The following is an 18397-nucleotide window of genomic DNA, read 5'->3' on the forward strand; positions in this document are numbered from 1 at the left end:
GGCTTATCCATTAATATTAGTTACACTTTTTAGCACGTATCTAACATTGGAATGTGAATAAATATAACATTGGAATGTGAATAAAAATAAATAAATAAAAGAAACATTCCAACTTTTAAAATATTTTTTTTATTTCATTTTTACTGCACATACTCTTTCTCTCATTGAAATGTTTGAACATAGGGAACAAGCTCTTAAAAGTACAGCCTTTTGCATTTTGTCTTTGCACACTTACAACAATTAGGTCGTCATGACTCAAATCTTATGAAAGCACGTTAGTCAAGCTGTACAAGATCTTATTTCTTGATCAAATGTGTTTCCTCTTAAATGTGCAGATCAACCCAAGATGGCGTTTTTCCTCCAAATGTCCACCCACTCTTTATCTCCACCCCTCTACTGTCTGCTCTCTCACAAGGAAGGAAACCGGTTTGTCAGGATTTATATCAGATTTCACTGCTGTCATCTTCCACTTTCCTGCAATGGGAGATCAGAGAGGAGGTGGGGCAGTGGTGAGCATCGTGGTTTAGGAAGAATACAAACAGTTGTGTTGGGGGAGGCTGTTGACACATTCACTAAATAGTGAGGGGGTTTAAAAAAAAAAAAAAAGGAAAGAAAGACAATGAGCCATCTTACTTGGAGCGCTTGGAGCACTTGTTGTCTGTGAAGGAAAGGCAGGATAATGTAGTCAAGGGAGGTCACAGAATATTGTGTGAATCCGGAAGTGTTGCCCAAATGCTTTTATATCTCTAAAAGCTCATAATTCATCTTAAAATAAATAAATAAATAAATAAATACATAAAGCACCAAAAGACAGTTTGTACCAGATGGATGCATTTTACTTTTTTTCATCCCAGAATATTAAACTTTTCCGAACAAGTAAAGCAATATTAAAAGGAAGCAGTGTCAATAATGCATCTTTTGTTACTGTATTACTGTATTACAATGTTGAAATTATAGTTTGACTTTGTGGCACTTACACAGTAAAATGCCAACTCCTCCGAAGAATAAAAGGCCGGAACAGATCAGACCTACAATTCGAAGCCTTTCATAGTCTGTCAAAAAAAATAAAATAAAAAATAACAAAAAAAACAACAATGTCACAAGTTTAAGGGATCAATTTTAGTTACATGTTGATATATATATATATATTTTTAAAACAAACATGTTTTCACAATTACTATACATCTAATTCAATTAACATAAAGATTAGGGATGTTCCATATGACTTTTTCAGACCGATACCAGTATGAGTTCTCAACTCTTGAGTAGTCACCGATACCAAGTACCGATACTACTAGTCCTTTTGATACATGAACCCCCCCCCCAGCAAAACAATGACAGGTAATTTAAAAAAAAGACCTAAGTGTTCCCTCACTTTCACAGTTGATATACGTTCCACGCTCGCCCGTGATAATTAAATAATTTTCGAAAAAAACCTGTGAAACATTGAGGTACAAGCAGAGCGCCACAATGTAAATGGTATATCATGTACATAGTATTTTTCCACCTTACAAGGCCCTCAAAGCGCTTTACATTCGACTACTCATTCACCTACTGATGATGCAGCATCAGGAGCAACTGGGGGTTCACTATCTTGTTCAAGGATACTTTGACGTGATAACAATGGCATGGGATCAAACCCACAACCTCTGGGTTGGGAGACACCCATTCTAACACTGACCCATTCGCTGTATGAGTTATGGATCCAAATAAAAATCCATAATAGAGTGAATTCGGAATAAGTGAACCACAAAGCAAGGGACCACTGTATATCCCAATATAGCATTATCTTAAAGTTGTATTAAATTAATGGCCATTTTCTATTCTTCTAATTTCTAGTTCCTGATCACAACAGGATGGGAGCTGATTCTGGTAGCGACTGCCGTCGTGATTACCGATCCCTTGAAGTAAGGCCGGGTATCGGACCGATACCTAGTACTGGTAGGCCTTCTCACCCATCATTAATATCTAATACTGTAAATATATTTACCTTTAGTTATGTTATCTACAACAAGAGATTTTTTTTCCAGAATAAAGATGATGATTATAAAAACAATACAGTGTGAGCTCTTTCAATAGATGACATTGAGGATGTGTACTTACTATAAACAAATGCACCTACAGATAAAACAGAAGAGACAGAAAAGAGTCAGTACCAAAATGATAACAATCTGACACTTTTTCCAATAAAGGCTCTCTATATGCAGGGCTAGAAAAAATAGAAAATAATAATCATCCAGTTTTCATATCTCACTGTCACTGACACATAAAGTTGGCTTCCTGTTGTTTTTTTCACCCTCTGGAACATTAACATGGTAATGGCTTAACGTGACCCACTGCATATTTAGTTTCTCCACAAACCAGTTTGTCCACAAAACCAAGGCGAACAGAAGTTTTTGCCTTACTTGCTTCAGTTTCAGTGAAGAGAGTGAAGAGCACTAGAAGATGAGAAAACCAAGAATATGTTAAGTGTGGAATTTCTTGCTTAGCCTGCACCTGATGGGGCGTCTGCCGCTTTCTGGATCATTAGTATTCAAAATGTTTATTGTAATAGCTAGACAGGTAAAATGCAAGATATTATAAATGGTTCAAGGTGTATTTTGAACTATACCTGCTATCACAGCCACAAGTGTGAGATGAGACATCTTCAACACTGTTAAGACAGAAATGAGACAGTATAAAGAAAACATGAGTGTGAAATTGAAAAGGATACAATTTGGTTCCCATGACTTTGCCCTTGTTTTATAGAACATGAACACACTCGCACGCACGCACACACCCTTCCCCCTCTCCTCAGGAGGCATGTCCTTGTGGTCTGAGAGGTCAGAATCCCGTCAGCAGGGTTGCAATTCGCATGTTTGGAGAATAAACAGCAAAGTTTCCAGTCAGCTTTCATTCCATATCTCCAAAAAAGAAAAAAGAAAAGAAAAAACTCTTCTAAGAAAGAAAAAAAACTATCATCTACCTTACCTTTCCAACAAACAAACAAACAAACAAACAAACAAACAAACAAACAAACAAACAAACAAATAAAAAAAAATCCTAGGGAAAAAAAAAAGCCCAAATGCATGTACCAGTAGTTTTGATTTTCCATTTCTATTGACCAGTTAAAGGGATATTTCACTTATTTAGCCCATTATATCAATAAAAAGTTAATATTTTGTCTATAATTAATTTGATACTTTCATTATTTTTCACATACAATTAGTACCTTTAAAAACACATTTTGCAACTTACTGTTGACTGAAAATGACATCACAAGGGCTCAGGTAACCAATCACAGCTCACCTGTTTTCTAGTTTTGGTCATGTGACATGTGACAGTCTGCAAAGTCCTGCAAAGGTTTCAGAGCACTTTTGGTGGTTGCGGAACACAACAATGACAAGTTGACGCCAATTACACTGAAGGCCATCAGTGCTGCTAACAAACTTGGTGGTGAGGTGGCTTGTCTGGTCGCAGGAACAAACTGTGCAAAGGTTGTGGAGGAAATCAGTAAAGTACAAGGAGTGAAGAAAGTTTGAAGAAAGTGAAGAAAGTTGCAAAATGTGCTTTTCAAGGCATTAATTGTACGTGAAAAATAATGAAAGTATCAAATGAATTATAGACAAAATATTAATGTTTGACTGCCAAAAATGGCTAAATAAGTAAAGTATCCCTTTAAGTTTGGAAATGAAACAAAAACACCTTTTATGGAAATTGTATGCATGTACATTTGACATTCTTGATGTACTACTTTCAAATAATTAACTCAGGTACATATTTTTTTTTTCAAACTGCAGCAATATTTTACTGTCAAAATCTGTTTTTCCTAGCATTTAGAACTTAGCAAAGTACAAGAGAAATGTTGTATTTAGAAACTCACCTCCAACTGACCTTGCAAAGTAATTAAAGGGTTTTAAGTAGGCCCACATTCTGTTAATGATGTGTAAGCGAGGTAAACTAAAAACAAACAAGCAAACAAGTGGGTGGAATCATGAAGTGTGCCAAAATCTTATTCCGCAACGTACTCCTCTTGCCCAAGGAATGGTCATAGAATGAAAATAGAGTCGAAAGAATGCTTGTTTTGCGTCTTTTGTTTGTCATCTTCCAATATGACCTCCGTCTAGAGGTCATAGTGGCAATCAGATAGCGTGACATTGGTGAAGGCCACACAGAAGTTTGACTTTCAAGTCTCATGTATGCCCCATAAGATTAAAAAAGTAATCAACATCAACTCTTCCTCTTAATTTAAAACATTTGCTTATGTTAATACGTACTTAATAATTAGGTTCACTATCATCTACTTTTTTTTCCTGCCGAAACACTGGACGAGCAACAAACCTTCCAATAAAACTCTATAATCAGGATTTTCACCCCATAAAAACAAAGCTTGACCCTGACACCGTAATGAGGTCATAATACACCTTGGCTTACCTGAACAGGTGAGTACAGAATCGCAAAACAGTGTGTGAATGTTGTTCGGCTGTACCCGAGATACAAGTCTGTATTTTCGGTTGTACCTGATTATGTTGTGCCTGCTCCTCCTCTTTGTTTAGAGTATAAACTGCTATGTAGGTGCATGCACACACGCACACCCCCACGCACACAGTTGTAGTGTTATGGTGGTATTTCGTGTGTTTGTCTCTAAACAGTGTCTCAGAACAGGTTAAATGACAATGTGTGAAATCCAGTCAATCAACAGTTCAAAGGCAATCTAGAGAAGAGGCAACTTTTGTAGATGCAAGAAACAGAAACACATTTTAAGGAAGCAGCTGAAGCAACACATTGCTGCTGTATAAACTAATAGACGAGAGAGAATTCTCTCCCGCTGAACGTGCGTGTGTATGTCTGACACAGGTGTCACAACACAAATGATGGATAAAAAAAGATCAAACAACAGTGGCTGTATTTCATTGTTTATTGTCTATTTTTCAGTACTGCTAATTTAAAACAAAAATGTGCGTACAATTAAAATGAATGAGGCGAGCATATTCTTTGTACACAGTACGACAGATATTTATTATTGACATAATGTAGGTCGGTGTGGTACACGGTACATTTTGTAGAGTAAATTTGACTCTATTTAGAGTGGGACCAAATATACTCAGGTTTAGAGTAATATTTACACTTGGAAGAGAGTAATATAAAAAATGGAAAAAAATAAAAATAGAAGTGACTCAAGGTAGGAACAAACTCACGACCTTCAGCTTGGAAGACAACCACTCTAATGCATGAACCACACAGCTCTTGTGTTCTGCTAGTATATCACTCATGTCAACTGCAGCTGATTCCATGATTGCATGGAATCTTCCACTCCAAGACCAAAAACGATGTCTTTGGTCTCTTGGAGAAAAGCAAACAGTAGGAGGGGCTTAGCTCAGGTGGTAGTGTGGCAGTCTCCCAAGATGAAGGTCATCAGTTTGTGCCTCAACCCTTGAGTGAGTTTTATTTTTTTCCCCATTTTTTTTCCTTTTGCTCTCTTCCTAGTGTAAATCTTAGTTCACTCTAAAACTAAGTCTATTTGATCCATATCTAAATAGAGTCAAATTTACACTACAGAATTTACTGTGTAGCTGTCTGGTGAACATGATCGCCTCATAATTCAGAGGCTGTGGGTTCCTGTCAGGGTTCCAGCCTTCTTGTATGGAATTTGAATGTTTTACCTGTGCTTGCTTGATTGCTTGGGTTTCCTCAGGTATCCTTCCATGTTTCAAAAACATGATGGTAGGTAACTGAAGACTCTAAATCTGGGGTCAGGCCCCAGGACCACGAGTAGTTCTAAAAATGCATCAACATTTTTGTGTTCAGACCAGAAAATATTTTAAAAAAAGGAATTTCTCTCCAAGTGGTCTTTATCTAAATCAAGTTTTAGTTCCAGTTTGGACATCCAGGGGGCAGTCCTTTATAGCACTTAAAACTTTTTTTTCCTTTTCTCCCTCTTCTCGTTTGGGTGGGCAGTGTATCTGTGTGTTAAGTGAATGATTTCTCATCTTTTTAGGAAATATTGATTGATACCTTTGGCATATATTGGGACTTGGACCAGTGTTTTCTGGTGGCAACTTTCAATCAATGTTCTACAAATGACAAAAATGTAGTTTGCACTCTGTAGTTCTCAGTGGCAAAATTTAAGTATGTTTGTTCATGCACATCTGAAGAAAAACGCTAATAAATAAAATCATTCTAAAAATAGTCTGTGCAGTTATTATAGATTTTTTAAAACTGTATATAATAATATAATATAATATAATATAATATAATATAATATAATATAATATAATATAATATAATATAATATAATATAATATAATATATTATATATATTATGTATATAATAGGGTTTTGTGAATGCAGGATTTTACTGCAAAATAACACTTAAATCCAAGGTAGCTGTAGGTTATAAAAGTATTCATTGGGATATTACAGGGGAACTTAATTATAACAAATTACTGTAAAATAATACTGTTAATTATTGTGAAATGCTGGTAATTTTTGCGTGTTTGGAGACGTCCCACACGCATTTTGATTGATTGACGTGGATTAAAAATAAATAAGTAAATAAGAAGAAAGCATGAAGAAGTAAAGGTTGATGTCCACTAGGGGGAACACTAAGACAATACAATGCTCAACTATCACATTTACATTGACCTCTTTACCTCTGAGCTGTATAAACAGCGTTCTAACTGCCTGTTAATTACAGTAATTACTGCACAGGCATTATGCATCTAACATGAAAATACTTAATTGCTACGTCTTGACACAAAAGTAATTAACATACTAAAGCACATGCATGTATCTTATAATGCTTTTATTCATCCAAATTTGCCAAACCCATAACAGAATTCATGAAAAAGGGGGGGGGGGGGGGATTGAATCACCTTCATTGCATAGGACTGTTCGAGACTGACTAAAACAATCCCAATTCCAATTAAAAATGCACCCTAACATACATAATTTTACGTTTCTAAATGTGTAAGATTCTCACAATTCTTCATAATGCTATTGAAGTTTTAGTTTATTTCACAGAACATAGTTCTACGAGGGATCAGTAAACACAGCACCCACTCTTAATTCCCCCCCACACCTCTTTTGCATGATAGTATGTAGTTTAAATCACTTTGATGTCATTGTTTTGTTTTTGTTGGTGACATTTATTTAATTTGACCCCCCCCCACACACACACACCAGAACAACATGTTGTTGTTGTTTTTTGTTTGTTTTGTTTTTTTGTGGGGTGAGGGGTGGGGTTGTCTCATGTTTGTATTTGTTATAGTGGACGCCAGGATAGTATGGCTGTAACGTGTTGTACACTTACCAGGCTTATATGTAACATTTTTAACATGAACATCACGCAAATGAACTTGCGTTTGTGATTGGTTGACATCATCCAAATTATGCGTACACGCAAATATGTCATGTCCACCGCAATCATCTATGGGTCCGAAAGGGTTAAGTTATATCATTATTTCTTCTGTTTTGCACATTCCTTAGATATAATTGAGAATGTATCATCATCTTCTTCTTTGCCCCCTGCAAGGAAAACAAAAACATCGCAACTTTTAATGATCAGGGAGTCTAAAAATAACTGGTCAGAATAGCTCCTGATAAAGTAAACACGTCAGACAATATTTGGATTCGAGCCTCTACTTACGGAAACATTTCTGGAAGGCCTCAGATCTCTGCAGAGCTACATAAGACAAAGCAAATACAAGGATGGCACCAAAGAAGCCACCAATAGCACAGCCAATGAGGATCGCCATGTTTCTGCCATTATCTAAGAGTGAACACATAAGACATTACAGTAATGGGGAAGAAGAGGGTCGGGGTGGGGGTTAGATGAAAAAGAATGCTTAGAAGGTATTATCAGTGCTGTTAACAGGGTTAGTATGTGATTTTATAGAGTTTTATGGAATGCCACCATGAGTGGTTCGGATATCTGCTTGACAATACTGAGGCTGGGTGTTTGCCTTTCTGGCTTCTTCCCACACTCCAAAAACATGTTTTGTTTTGTTTTTAGATTAACTGAAGACTATAGGTGCGAATGTGAGTGTGAATGTTTTTTTTTCTATATGTGCTCTGTGATTCGCTGGCAACCAGTTCATGGTCGACTCCGCCTCTCACCTAAAGCCAGCTGGGATTGCCTCTAACTCACCCATGACTTTGTTTTTTGTTTTTGTTTTTCACTCTCTTTTTGTTGTTGGTTTCTTGTTTTTTGGTGAACGTGATACCCATTGTGTGCTTTGTTATTGCCTGAAACAAATACAAACAAACAAACAAACTCAAGCAGTAGGGAAAGTGGATCCTCACCAGAAATACGGAGGGTGGCAGTGGAAGAGTCAGACCTATTTGGCAACTGGCAAACAACTTTCGTGTTATTGTCGGATTTAGAGGTTCCTTTGAAGGTCCACACAGCCAGTGATTGTCTTTCTTTGATATGACAACTTCCATAAACAGCCTAAGGACAAAAACAAGGGTATAGAGTTAAAAACATCCCATAGAAATTCATATTCTAAAAGTTTGCAATTGATTTAATGACATAGACAAAAGAACATCCTTTGCTTTTGTCTAACTAATGAGGTCCGAAATCTTTTGTTCTGACCTCGGGGATATCTTCCACATGTCCACCAGGGCAAGTGAGGCTGTAATTGCCATGACCCCCAAACAAGTTGAAGGTGACAACAGGAGCTGCTTCAGGTGCACCACAAGTAAAGATTGCGGGGTCCCCAACAAACACAGAGACATCCTCTGGTCGTGTCAAGAGCTCTTCTGCTGTGTTTGGAGAAATCGTGGTCGTATTTTGTGCTGCAAGATGTGGGAGCAAAACATGTAATTAAAGTAAAGGTTTAAAGGTAAAGGCGGTGCTTTGTCACGAAATGACACTGCATGGTGACAGAAAAATACGTACACAGTGTCATGAAGTATTTCCCCCCTTCAAAAATATATAGGGCCCAACCGATTAATTGGCCACCGATTATGATCAGCCAATTATTGCCCTTCAAATATCGGCCAAAACAATCGGCCAATTGGGCCAAATGACCGATTGTTTCTCTCTTAAAACATTATAAACCCGAACTTGCCGACACTGTGAAGTATCGTGAATACGCAATTTTGCTTGTGTAGCATTAGCAACGAGCAAGTGTGCAGCTTATGTTATTCTGTTATCCCTAAGTGTCCTTTAAACTGTTTAATGACACCACAATTACAGTTGACTGTAAAACTAAACACACAAGAAGAATTGCATCCACTGGAAATTTAATGCAAAACATCGCTAGCCTCGCGCTAATGCTAAGGTTAATGTAGGATCCCATACAAATGCTAACGAGAAGCATGGAATTGGGGAGTGTTTTTGAGTTAAATAATGAATATTCACACACAAATGCTGTGGGAACACATACCCACAGGTAACATAACACTACACAAAAGCACAAATAGGGTAGCCTATAGCCTATGTCACGGAGGAGGCGGGACTTCCGACTTCCGTAAGTCACAAACCTACTCCGTTTCTGGTTACTGTTTGCGACATATACTAGGCCGCACGCCAACACTTGCACTTACTTACATGTTATTTAGAATGTAATTTGTACTTGACAAAAACAATAATGTTCAACAGGTCAAAGTGCAGGGGTGTATGGGCATGACGTTATGATGACATTAAGTAGTTGAGCTTTAGTAGTTGAAAAAAATGCTAAGTTTTGTAATCATAAATTGTATTGGCAATCATGATTTCAATCTCAATCAAATAATCACGGTTGCTATTTTTCCTGCCCAATTATGTATTCTAACCATATAGCGTGCAACAGTTGTAAACAATTAAGAATGGTTTTATTATTGACTCATATAAATCTACAACCTTGTATACTAAATGAAATTAGTTTATAATGTCATATTATAGACTTGTCATTCAAAGCACAGTAAATCTTAATAGCTTAAGTTCTCGTGTAAGGGACACCCACTGAAAAGGAATGGGGGAACATAATTTCATGCGCTATTTTTTAAATGATTGTCAGATTAATCGCGAATCTATATATTTTTTGTCTGCCAAAAATCGCTACTGTATTGGCATCGGACGAAAACAAATGCATATTGGTCGGGCCCTAAAAAAAAAATTCCATAATTTCCCAACTATAAGGTGCACCTGATTATAAGCCGCACCCAGTACATTTCTAAAGGAAAAAGCATTTTGTACATACATAAGCCGCACCTGACTATAAGCCGCATGTGCCCACATTGAAACACGAGATATTTACAAAGAAAGACGGTACAAAGAAAGAGTTTTCAAAGGTTTAATAATATACCTTAGCTTTTCTTTCCAAACAGGGCCTGTGACGCGGCAGTAACACAGCAGCAATACGGTAGTAACACAGCACTAACAGGGCTGATTAAAAATTGTGATGGTATGTGGAGTATGGATGGATCCAAAGGCGGAGAAACCAGGCAGGGAGAAAGGCAGGGAGAACAATTTTAAGAACTTTATTGCCATGAAGCAGGTAAAGTACGTGAATTAAGATGGGACGGAACGTGAGAGGACTGGTTGCCATGACTGGACCGATCGTGGACAGACTGGGCAAGACGTGGACAGACATGGTAGGACTGACTTGGCATGACGTGGACAGACATGACAGGACAGACTGGGCATGATAGGACAACGTGGCTAGACATGGAGAGACTTGGCTAGACGTGGAGATGACTTGAGTTGACGTGGAGATGACTTGAGTTGACGTGGAGACACTTGGCTAGGAGGTGAGAAACTTGACCAGATGTAGAGAAACTTGACCAGACGTAGAAAAACTAGACCAGACGTATAGAAACTAGACCAGACGTCGAGAAACTAGACCAGACGTAGAGAAACTAGACCAGACGTAGAGAAACTTGACCAGATGTTAAGAAACTTGACCAGACATTGACACTGCAAACACAGCTTAGCACACCTCAACTGGACAAGTCAAGACAAGACAATGCTCCAACGAAATGTGAACAAACACCACTCACTAATACACTAACGAGACACTAAGACACACCTGGGAAACACAGCAGGCAGAGGGCACTAATTTGCAACACATACGGGGAGGGGCGACACACACAGGTGGACGAGGTTAACTATGACGAGACTAGGGGTGACATAGCCGGACAAAAGACAACATAAACACCCAAGACTAAACCAAAACCCAACCCCCCAAAACCGAAACCCAACCCCCAAAACCGAAACATGACAAAAATAACATACCGGTAAAAGTCACTGAGACTGAGACTTCTTGTATTTTCCATGATGAGTGTCTGTTCATGCTAATTTTATACATGCACAAAGCGCCAAGTTACATTCAACTTGTGTCTTCCCCGACAAATATATTCCGCCTGTCTCACCCTTTACCTTTTCTGCTCGAGCGCCCTGGTGGCCATCAGAAAAGCGTGAAAGCGTGTGAAAAAAGCCGCGGCTTATAGTCCGGCAATTACGGTAATCACATTTTCACTGACCACACCCAACCCTGATTACCTCTAGACCTGTTCTATCCAGAAATCATCTAAACCGAACATGTCGGACAAACTTATGTCAGCCCAAAAGATTTCAAAAACCTGCAACACAATTCCTCCCTCCAAAGATTTTCAAGAACAGAGGAGAAATAAAGTCATTTATGTCGTCTATCATTCTGGAAAAGATTACAACATAATTCCTAAAGCTTTGGTACTCCAGTGAATCACGGTGAGAGCCATTATCCACAAATTGAGAAAGTACGGAAGAGTGATGAATCTTCCCATGAGACGTCGGCCTACAGAAAAGACCCCAACAGCGCAGCCAGGACGTCGAAAAGGAACCCAGGACAATGTCTAAAGAACTGCAAGCCTCCTTCGCCTCAGTTGAAGTCAGTTTTCATGACTCAACAATGAGGAAGAGACTGAGCAAAAATTATATCCATGGCAGAATTCCAAGGTGAAAATCACTGCTAACCAAAAACAAAATGAAGGCTAGTCTTACTTTTGTAGAACACATCTGGATGATTCCAAAGGCTTTTGGGAGCATATTGTATGGACTGACAAAACGAAAGTTGAACTTTTTGGAAGGTACTGCATGTGTCTTGTTACAGCTGGTATAAATTGAACAGCATTTCAGAAAAAGAACATCACACCAACAGTCAAACACGATGGTAATATTGTAATGTTCTGGGGCTGCTTTTCTACTTCAGGACCTGGATAACTTGCTGTGATTGATGGAACCAAGAATTCTGCTCTTTACAAGGAAATCCTAAGAGACAATGTTTGGCCATCAGTTTGTGATCTCAAGCTGAAGCATTTGGGTTCTCCATCACAACTTAAAAAAAAACTCAAAACAAAACGAAGGCTTTGGAGTAGCCTAGTTGAAGTTAAGACTTGAATCTCAAAGAAGTGCTGTGGTATAAACTTTAAAAGGGTGTTCATGCACAAAATCCCTCCCGTATTGATGAATGAAAACAACTATGCAAGGAAGATTGAGCCAACATATCTCCAGAGATATGTAAAAGATGCATTGCCAGTTTGTTGGTGTTGAGTGTGACCCAAGCAGTGAGTAGATTTTCATGCAGGGCCATGTAGATGGGAATTTTTTTCTCCCGTAATGATAAAAAAAAAAACTTTAAAAAAAAAACTGCATCTTCTGTTTACTTGTGTTGTCTTTGACTAATATTTAAATTTGTTTGATGATGGGAAACATTTAAGAGTAACAAACATGCAAATCAATAAGAACTCAGGAAGGGGAAAACACTTTTTTCACAATAGCGTATGAACTCGTGCTGGGCTGTTTAAAAAATGCATACCTGATGAGGGTGTGAAGACGTGGATCAAGGTCAGCAGCAACAAGTTAATTTTCTTCCTCATCCTTTGCGTATTTTCCTTTCAGTCTGTTGAAATGTGGACACGGTAACTGCATGTTACATTGTTAACCACTAACAATAATGGGTATAGTCCTGTCACGCAATAATAATTAAGAGAAATTAAATTCTCTTAAATAATCATGAAATAATGCAAAAGTGAAAATCAGATTGTTTTTTTGTTTTTTTGTTTTTTTACCCTGTCCTGTCCATTCATGCTGCCATCCATTTTCAATATTACTTATTCTGTTCAGGCTCACAGGTTGCTGGAGTTTATTCCGGATTGTTGACCATTTTCACCTGCTGCTTATGGAATTGGTCTCAATTATACATTTTTCCATTTATTGAAGTTGCTTTGTGGTCTTCAAGACACACTCAACACTTAAAAAGTAAATAAATAACATTTCCCCTATATACACGAAGTGAGTTCCTTTGAATTTGTGATTTCCAAATAGGAACTTTCCCGTCTAATTTCATGCTAACCTGTTCAAGATAAGGAAGAAAAGGAAGAATATAAAAAAAAACCCACAACGCACCTTAATATGAATAAAAGCTTCCCAGTAGAACACCTTTCAACTAATGATAACGTTGCTTCAGAGATCAATCCAGAAGTCTTTCTTATGCCGGAAGTCCAATGAGTAGATAGTATTAGTAAATTATTGCATGTCAAACAAATTAATCATTTTTTCTTCTTCTTTCGGGTGAAGGGCAGAGAATGACTTTGAGAAAGCAAACGCTCTGACTCGAATGAAACATTACTACAGTGGAGAGGTTGAACAGGTTGAGCTAGCTTCAAGTGGCTGCTTATTGGCAGTGACTGAGATTCTTTTGTTATTTTAGAAAAACTGCACAGACAAGCAATAACAATAGAGAAAGAGAATGTAAACACACAGGTGGTGCCTTTAGCATCGTGACGTCTCACCATCATCATAATTAGACCGTGTCAATCCTATTTCCTTTTAAGTGTTTCTGTTTTTGAAATTGGACACCATTTCTTATAGTTATTGCAATGAATTTAAACTTTTTTTTTGTTTGTTTTAAGCAGCTATTGGGAACAATTTGCCCCAAAACATTTTTTTTTTTTTTACAATATCATTATTATTTGACTACTTTTGACTGAAACATCTTCTAATTAGTAGATTAACACCTAAGCTGTTCACACTGGGTATTGCTGAAAGCCTATGGCCAATAGTTTTTAGAGTGGATTCGGGTTTGAATTTTCTTTTTTTTTTTTTTTTTTTTTTGATTCGGGTTTGAATTTCTCTCCCTCTGTTTGCAGATGTGACGTCTTGCTCATTGTGTACAGGAAGAAGGGTATGTGAAGTTTCATTTTACGGCCACAGGTGGCAGAAATCGGTTTTGCAGAGTGAATTAAAAATTTAAATCTATAATAATGTTTAGATAACAGTTTTAATCACTCGTACTTAGCTGCTTCCATACCAAATCTCATGTGTAACTAAACTACTGTTCACTTTCTTCTCTGGTTTCTTAAAAATTAGGCAGAGTGACAAATGATATGCTTCTAAAATAATTATAACCTCAGCAGTCGTCATTTAGGATGTAAAAAAAATAAAAATAAATAAAAATTAAAAAAAAATAAATAGGGAATGCTGAATGTTAAGAAAAACATCTTGACGTCCAAAATCATTTTGTAAACAAGAGCCCCGTTGTTCGGTGTCACTGTCCTTCTGGTTTTCATCCTCACACTTGTGCTCTGCTCACTATCTGTTGGTGGGGCCTTATCACAGCTTTACACAAATTTACATCAACAAGGTCCTGTTCTTTCACTGCTTATTTAATTGGCTCTTTCCGGACAAAATTCCTTGACTCTGACATCAATGCATAATATTGTATATGACTAAAAACAAAAACGTGTAAACAATATCATTTACTGTCTTCAAAAGATGACTCTCTCTGAGACAAATAGATGACAAAGAAACAAAGCAAATCAATATGGAAAAACTTGTCCAGTCACTTTGAGCATTGTTCCAGTAATGTCGGGGTTATTCCTGATTGTACACTTGCAGACAGCTGCACACAGGCCATCTAGAGGGGCAGGGCAATTCCAGTGGGCCACCCTGTATTTCGGGCTGTAAATTGGCAGGCATCAGCCCACAGTGTTTCAAAACCACACATTAGTTTTGAATCAGTCCTTAACACATTCATTGCCAGACCAACAAAAAAATGCATCATTTGACATCTTTTTCCGTCAATGGCAGTGAATGAGTTAAATAAAAAATATCCACTTCATCGTAACATCTTTTACATCTTTACTTTCATTGTCGATCAGCTGTAGCTCTAATGCACTTTAAATAGGCCATTATATTGTATAGCACTGCCTGCCTGCCTTTGTTACTATGGTTGTCGCCAAGTTACAATAATTTAATACTAAAAGTAGGAAAACGTTAATCCACAAATAGAAACAATAATGTATCCATATTAAATCTTGTCTGTACAAAAACAACACATAAAAGAGGCAAAACATCACACAAGTGTAATCACAAGTGTTACTAGTAAAAGCAACAAAGCACGATGGGAAAGCCTCCTACGATGACCGTTGCTGTCTTCAAGTTAGCGTCAGTCAGCTCAGGAGTTCACCAGAAGTGGTGAGAACACGTTTCAAAACAAGAGTAATAACAGGAAGTAAAATGTAAAGTGCCTGAATCTTGCTGGTTTAACGTCATTTGGTAAGTGTGTCTTGTGAAGTATAAAATGCCTTATCCCATTTAATGTACTTTTGCTTCTTTTGGTCCTTTTTTGCCCATTTTATGTTCACACACTACAAATAAACAATGATTGTGCCCTTATAAGAGCATTCAATTGTAAATTACATTTTTGATCAAGTGCAATATGAATATCGTTGGAGGAAATGCTCACCTATGATCTATCATTGATACACAAACTGTAAAATTATGTATGTTCATTAAAACGTGAACTAAAGTGGGGTGGTCTGAAAATGAGTTCCAGTCTGTCGCAGTGAGGCTGGCTGCACATGTACTATAAATTTACAAATATCTTAAAATGTCCACATGTGTCAGTCAAACTCTTTACTTACTACCACACTAAGAAGAAAATGATTTGCCTACATTTTCCATTTATTCATAGAATAAATTCTGATTGTTTGACTAAACCCCTCTGGGAGTCACCTTATTGTGGTAGAGGGTTTTGTGTGTCCCAGTGGGAGCTAAGTTCTCGGGGGCTTTTTGTCCCTGGTAGAGTCACCCATGCCAAACAGCTCCTAGGTGAGAGATCAGATAAAGTACAGCTCTTGAACCCCTTATCACGAGTAATAAGATTGGATCGTGTTTTTAGCTTCCTTAACCGGAAGCTGTCATGTTTCGGTTTTGGGTGGTTGGGTTTTAGTTTGGTTTTGGGTGTTTGTGATGTCTTTTGTCCAGTTTTGTCTCCCCGAGTCTCGTCACTGTGTTAACCTTGTCCACTTGTGTGTGTCTCCCCTCCCCGTTTGTGTAACCTAATTAGTGCCCTCTGCCTGCTGTGTCTCCCAGGTCTGTCCTGTTAGTGTCATTAGTGTTGGTATAAGGGAGTGGTGTTTGTCTCACGCGGGTGTGGGAGCATTGTTAGACGTTGTATGTTTGTATGTTTGTATGTCCTGTAGTACTCGAGTCATCCACGCCAAGTCTTCCACGTCACGCCAAGTATCAGCATCTCGCCACGCCAAGTATCAGCATCTTGCCACGCCAAGTCTCAGCATCAAGTCTCTCTCAGCATCTTGGCGTGGGCCAAGTCTCCGCCTCTGTCCACGCCAAGTCTCCGCCTCTGTCCACGCCAAGTCTCCGCCTCTGTCCACGCCAAGTCTCCCTATCTGTCCACGCCAAGTCTCCGCATCTCTCCACGCCAAGTCTCCGGATCTGTCCACGCCAAGTCTCCGCATCTGTCCACGCTAAGTCTCCGCATCTGTCCACGCTAAGTCTCCGCATCTGTCCACGCTAAGTCAGTCCAGGTTCGTCATGCCAGTTCTGCCCCCGTTCGTCATGCCGTCTATCTACGTTTCACACTGTCAATAAAGTTATTCTAGTTGCTGTCATTCCTCTTCTCACTGCCTGTTTTTTCCGCCTCTGGGTCCATCCACCACACCCCCACCATAACAGAAGCATATAGAAACATGTAATGTCACCTCTCTGGCAGTGAAGGAGCCTGAGCTGGTGTAGAAAAGTTCTAAGTTAATATTTAGTCGGGCTCACCTCCACACTAGGCTTGAGTTTAGTTTAGAATATTTTCAGTATTATGCTTTACATCATATATCATTCATCCATTTTCCGAACCGCTTCTTCCTCACAAAGGTTGTGGGGGTGCTGAAGCCTATCCCAGTTGTCTTCGGGCAGTAGGTGGGGTACACCCTGTACTGGTTGCCAGACAATTGCAGGGCACACATCTTCCATCTTTCTTTATTAAAAAAAAACAAATAAAAAAAACAACTAAGTACCATGTAAGAAAATATTGTTTTAAAAACAAACATCCACAAATCAAATGCTGGTACTTTATAACAGTCCGGACTATGAATTCCAATCTGTATAGTGCATAATATGCTTTTAAAGTTAGATGTGCGGCACGGTGGGTGACTGGTTAGCACGTCCGCCTCCCAGTGCTGAGGGCGCAAGATTGAGTCCAGGCTTCCGCCTTCCCGTGCCTGCGTGGGTCTTCTCTGGGTACTCCGGTCTCCTCACACATTCCTAAGACATGCATGGCAGGTTGATTGAACACTCTGAATTGTCCCTAGGTGTGCTTGTGAGTGTGAGTGGTTGTTCGCCTCTGTGTGCCCTGCGATTGGCTGGCAACCAGTTTAGGGTGTACCCCACCTACTGCCCATAGCCAGCTGGGATAGGCTCCAGCACCCCCTGCGACCCTTATGAGGAAAAAGCGGTCAAGAAAATGGATGGATATTTCAAGTTTTTTTTAAAGTTTTTTATATATATATATACATATATTTTATTTATATTTTTTATTTTTATATTTCATTACATCAAGTGCTCTTCTCCCTCGCAGGATTACACCTAAATGATATGAATTAATGAGCTATCATTCAACAGAATTCCCCAGTAATATTGTGATTACATTTAAATTTACGCATTGACCCGAGCAGTAAATGTTCTCCCACGCCACCTTCCTCTATGGCAATGCTTCTCAATTATTTTCTGTCATGCCCCCTAGTAAGAAGAAAACATCTCGCACCCCCACCACGCGACTATAAATCGTATCATTTGTCTATAAAATTGTTATAAGCACATCTCTGCATAACACTGTATCCGTATTAACGTATAAGAGGATAAAAAAAGAAGAGAAATATGGACCAACTAACAACAAAGAATAGCTTTATTAACTGTAACAAAAAAGTTTTAAAGTGTATCTGAAATTCAAAAATAAAATTAAACCCTTAATTAAACTATAAATTTTTTTTTGACTGACCATGTCAAACCATATGATACGGAAAAATAAAATTACATAAAATCAATAAATAATAATGCATTCAAACTGATCACCAACATTAACTCAGGAGCACAATATAAAAAAACAAAAAACAAAAAAACAACTAACTTGCAAAACAAAAATATAAAATAATTTGT

At 38.2% G+C, this 18397-nt stretch overlaps 2 protein-coding genes across 2 annotated transcripts; both read right to left on the reverse strand.

Moving 5' to 3' along the window:
• Positions 1-113: 113 nt before the first annotated feature.
• On the reverse strand, positions 114-4513 carry fxyd11 (FXYD domain containing ion transport regulator 11). Its single transcript, XM_077526604.1, has 7 exons — positions 4414-4513; positions 2612-2653; positions 2406-2438; positions 2104-2118; positions 978-1052; positions 634-658; positions 114-474 (listed from the first exon to the last, which is right to left on the reverse strand). The coding sequence occupies exons 2-7, from the start codon at positions 2643-2645 to the stop codon at positions 444-446; spliced, it is 213 nt and encodes a 70-aa protein (XP_077382730.1). The 5' UTR covers positions 2646-2653; positions 4414-4513; the 3' UTR covers positions 114-443.
• A 2256-nt stretch (positions 4514-6769) lies between these two features.
• On the reverse strand, positions 6770-13612 carry LOC144022960 (uncharacterized). Its single transcript, XM_077528186.1, has 6 exons — positions 13352-13612; positions 12762-12845; positions 8576-8778; positions 8284-8431; positions 7628-7750; positions 6770-7506 (listed from the first exon to the last, which is right to left on the reverse strand). Exons 2-6 carry the CDS (start codon positions 12820-12822, stop codon positions 7439-7441), a joined length of 603 nt encoding a protein of 200 aa, XP_077384312.1. The 5' UTR covers positions 12823-12845; positions 13352-13612; the 3' UTR covers positions 6770-7438.
• Positions 13613-18397: the final 4785 nt, after the last annotated feature.

Source organism: Festucalex cinctus, chromosome 7 (assembly GCF_051991245.1).
Source record: "Festucalex cinctus isolate MCC-2025b chromosome 7, RoL_Fcin_1.0, whole genome shotgun sequence".
NCBI classification, from domain to species: domain Eukaryota; kingdom Metazoa; phylum Chordata; class Actinopteri; order Syngnathiformes; family Syngnathidae; genus Festucalex; species Festucalex cinctus.

Bases quoted from the DNA above. Each gene is read 5' to 3' on its own strand.
- fxyd11 (XM_077526604.1), bottom strand. From the start codon at position 2,645: ATGTCTCATCTCACACTTGTGGCTGTGATAGCAG. The intron at 659-977 runs GTAAGTGCCACA...TTTCCTTCACAG, and splicing joins AGGAGTTGGCATTTTACTGT to ACAACAAGTGCTCCAAGCGC. The intron at 475-633 runs GTAAGATGGCTC...CTCCCATTGCAG, and splicing joins AAGTGCTCCAAGCGCTCCAA to GAAAGTGGAAGATGACAGCA.
- LOC144022960 (XM_077528186.1), bottom strand. From the start codon at position 12,822: ATGAGGAAGAAAATTAACTTGTTGCTGCTGACCTTGATCCACGTCTTC. The intron at 7,751-8,283 runs GTGAGGATCCAC...GTTCACTCTTAG, and splicing joins TGCCACCCTCCGTATTTCTG to ATAATGGCAGAAACATGGCG. The intron at 7,507-7,627 runs GTAAGTAGAGGC...TTTTCCTTGCAG, and splicing joins GGCCTTCCAGAAATGTTTCC to GGGGCAAAGAAGAAGATGAT.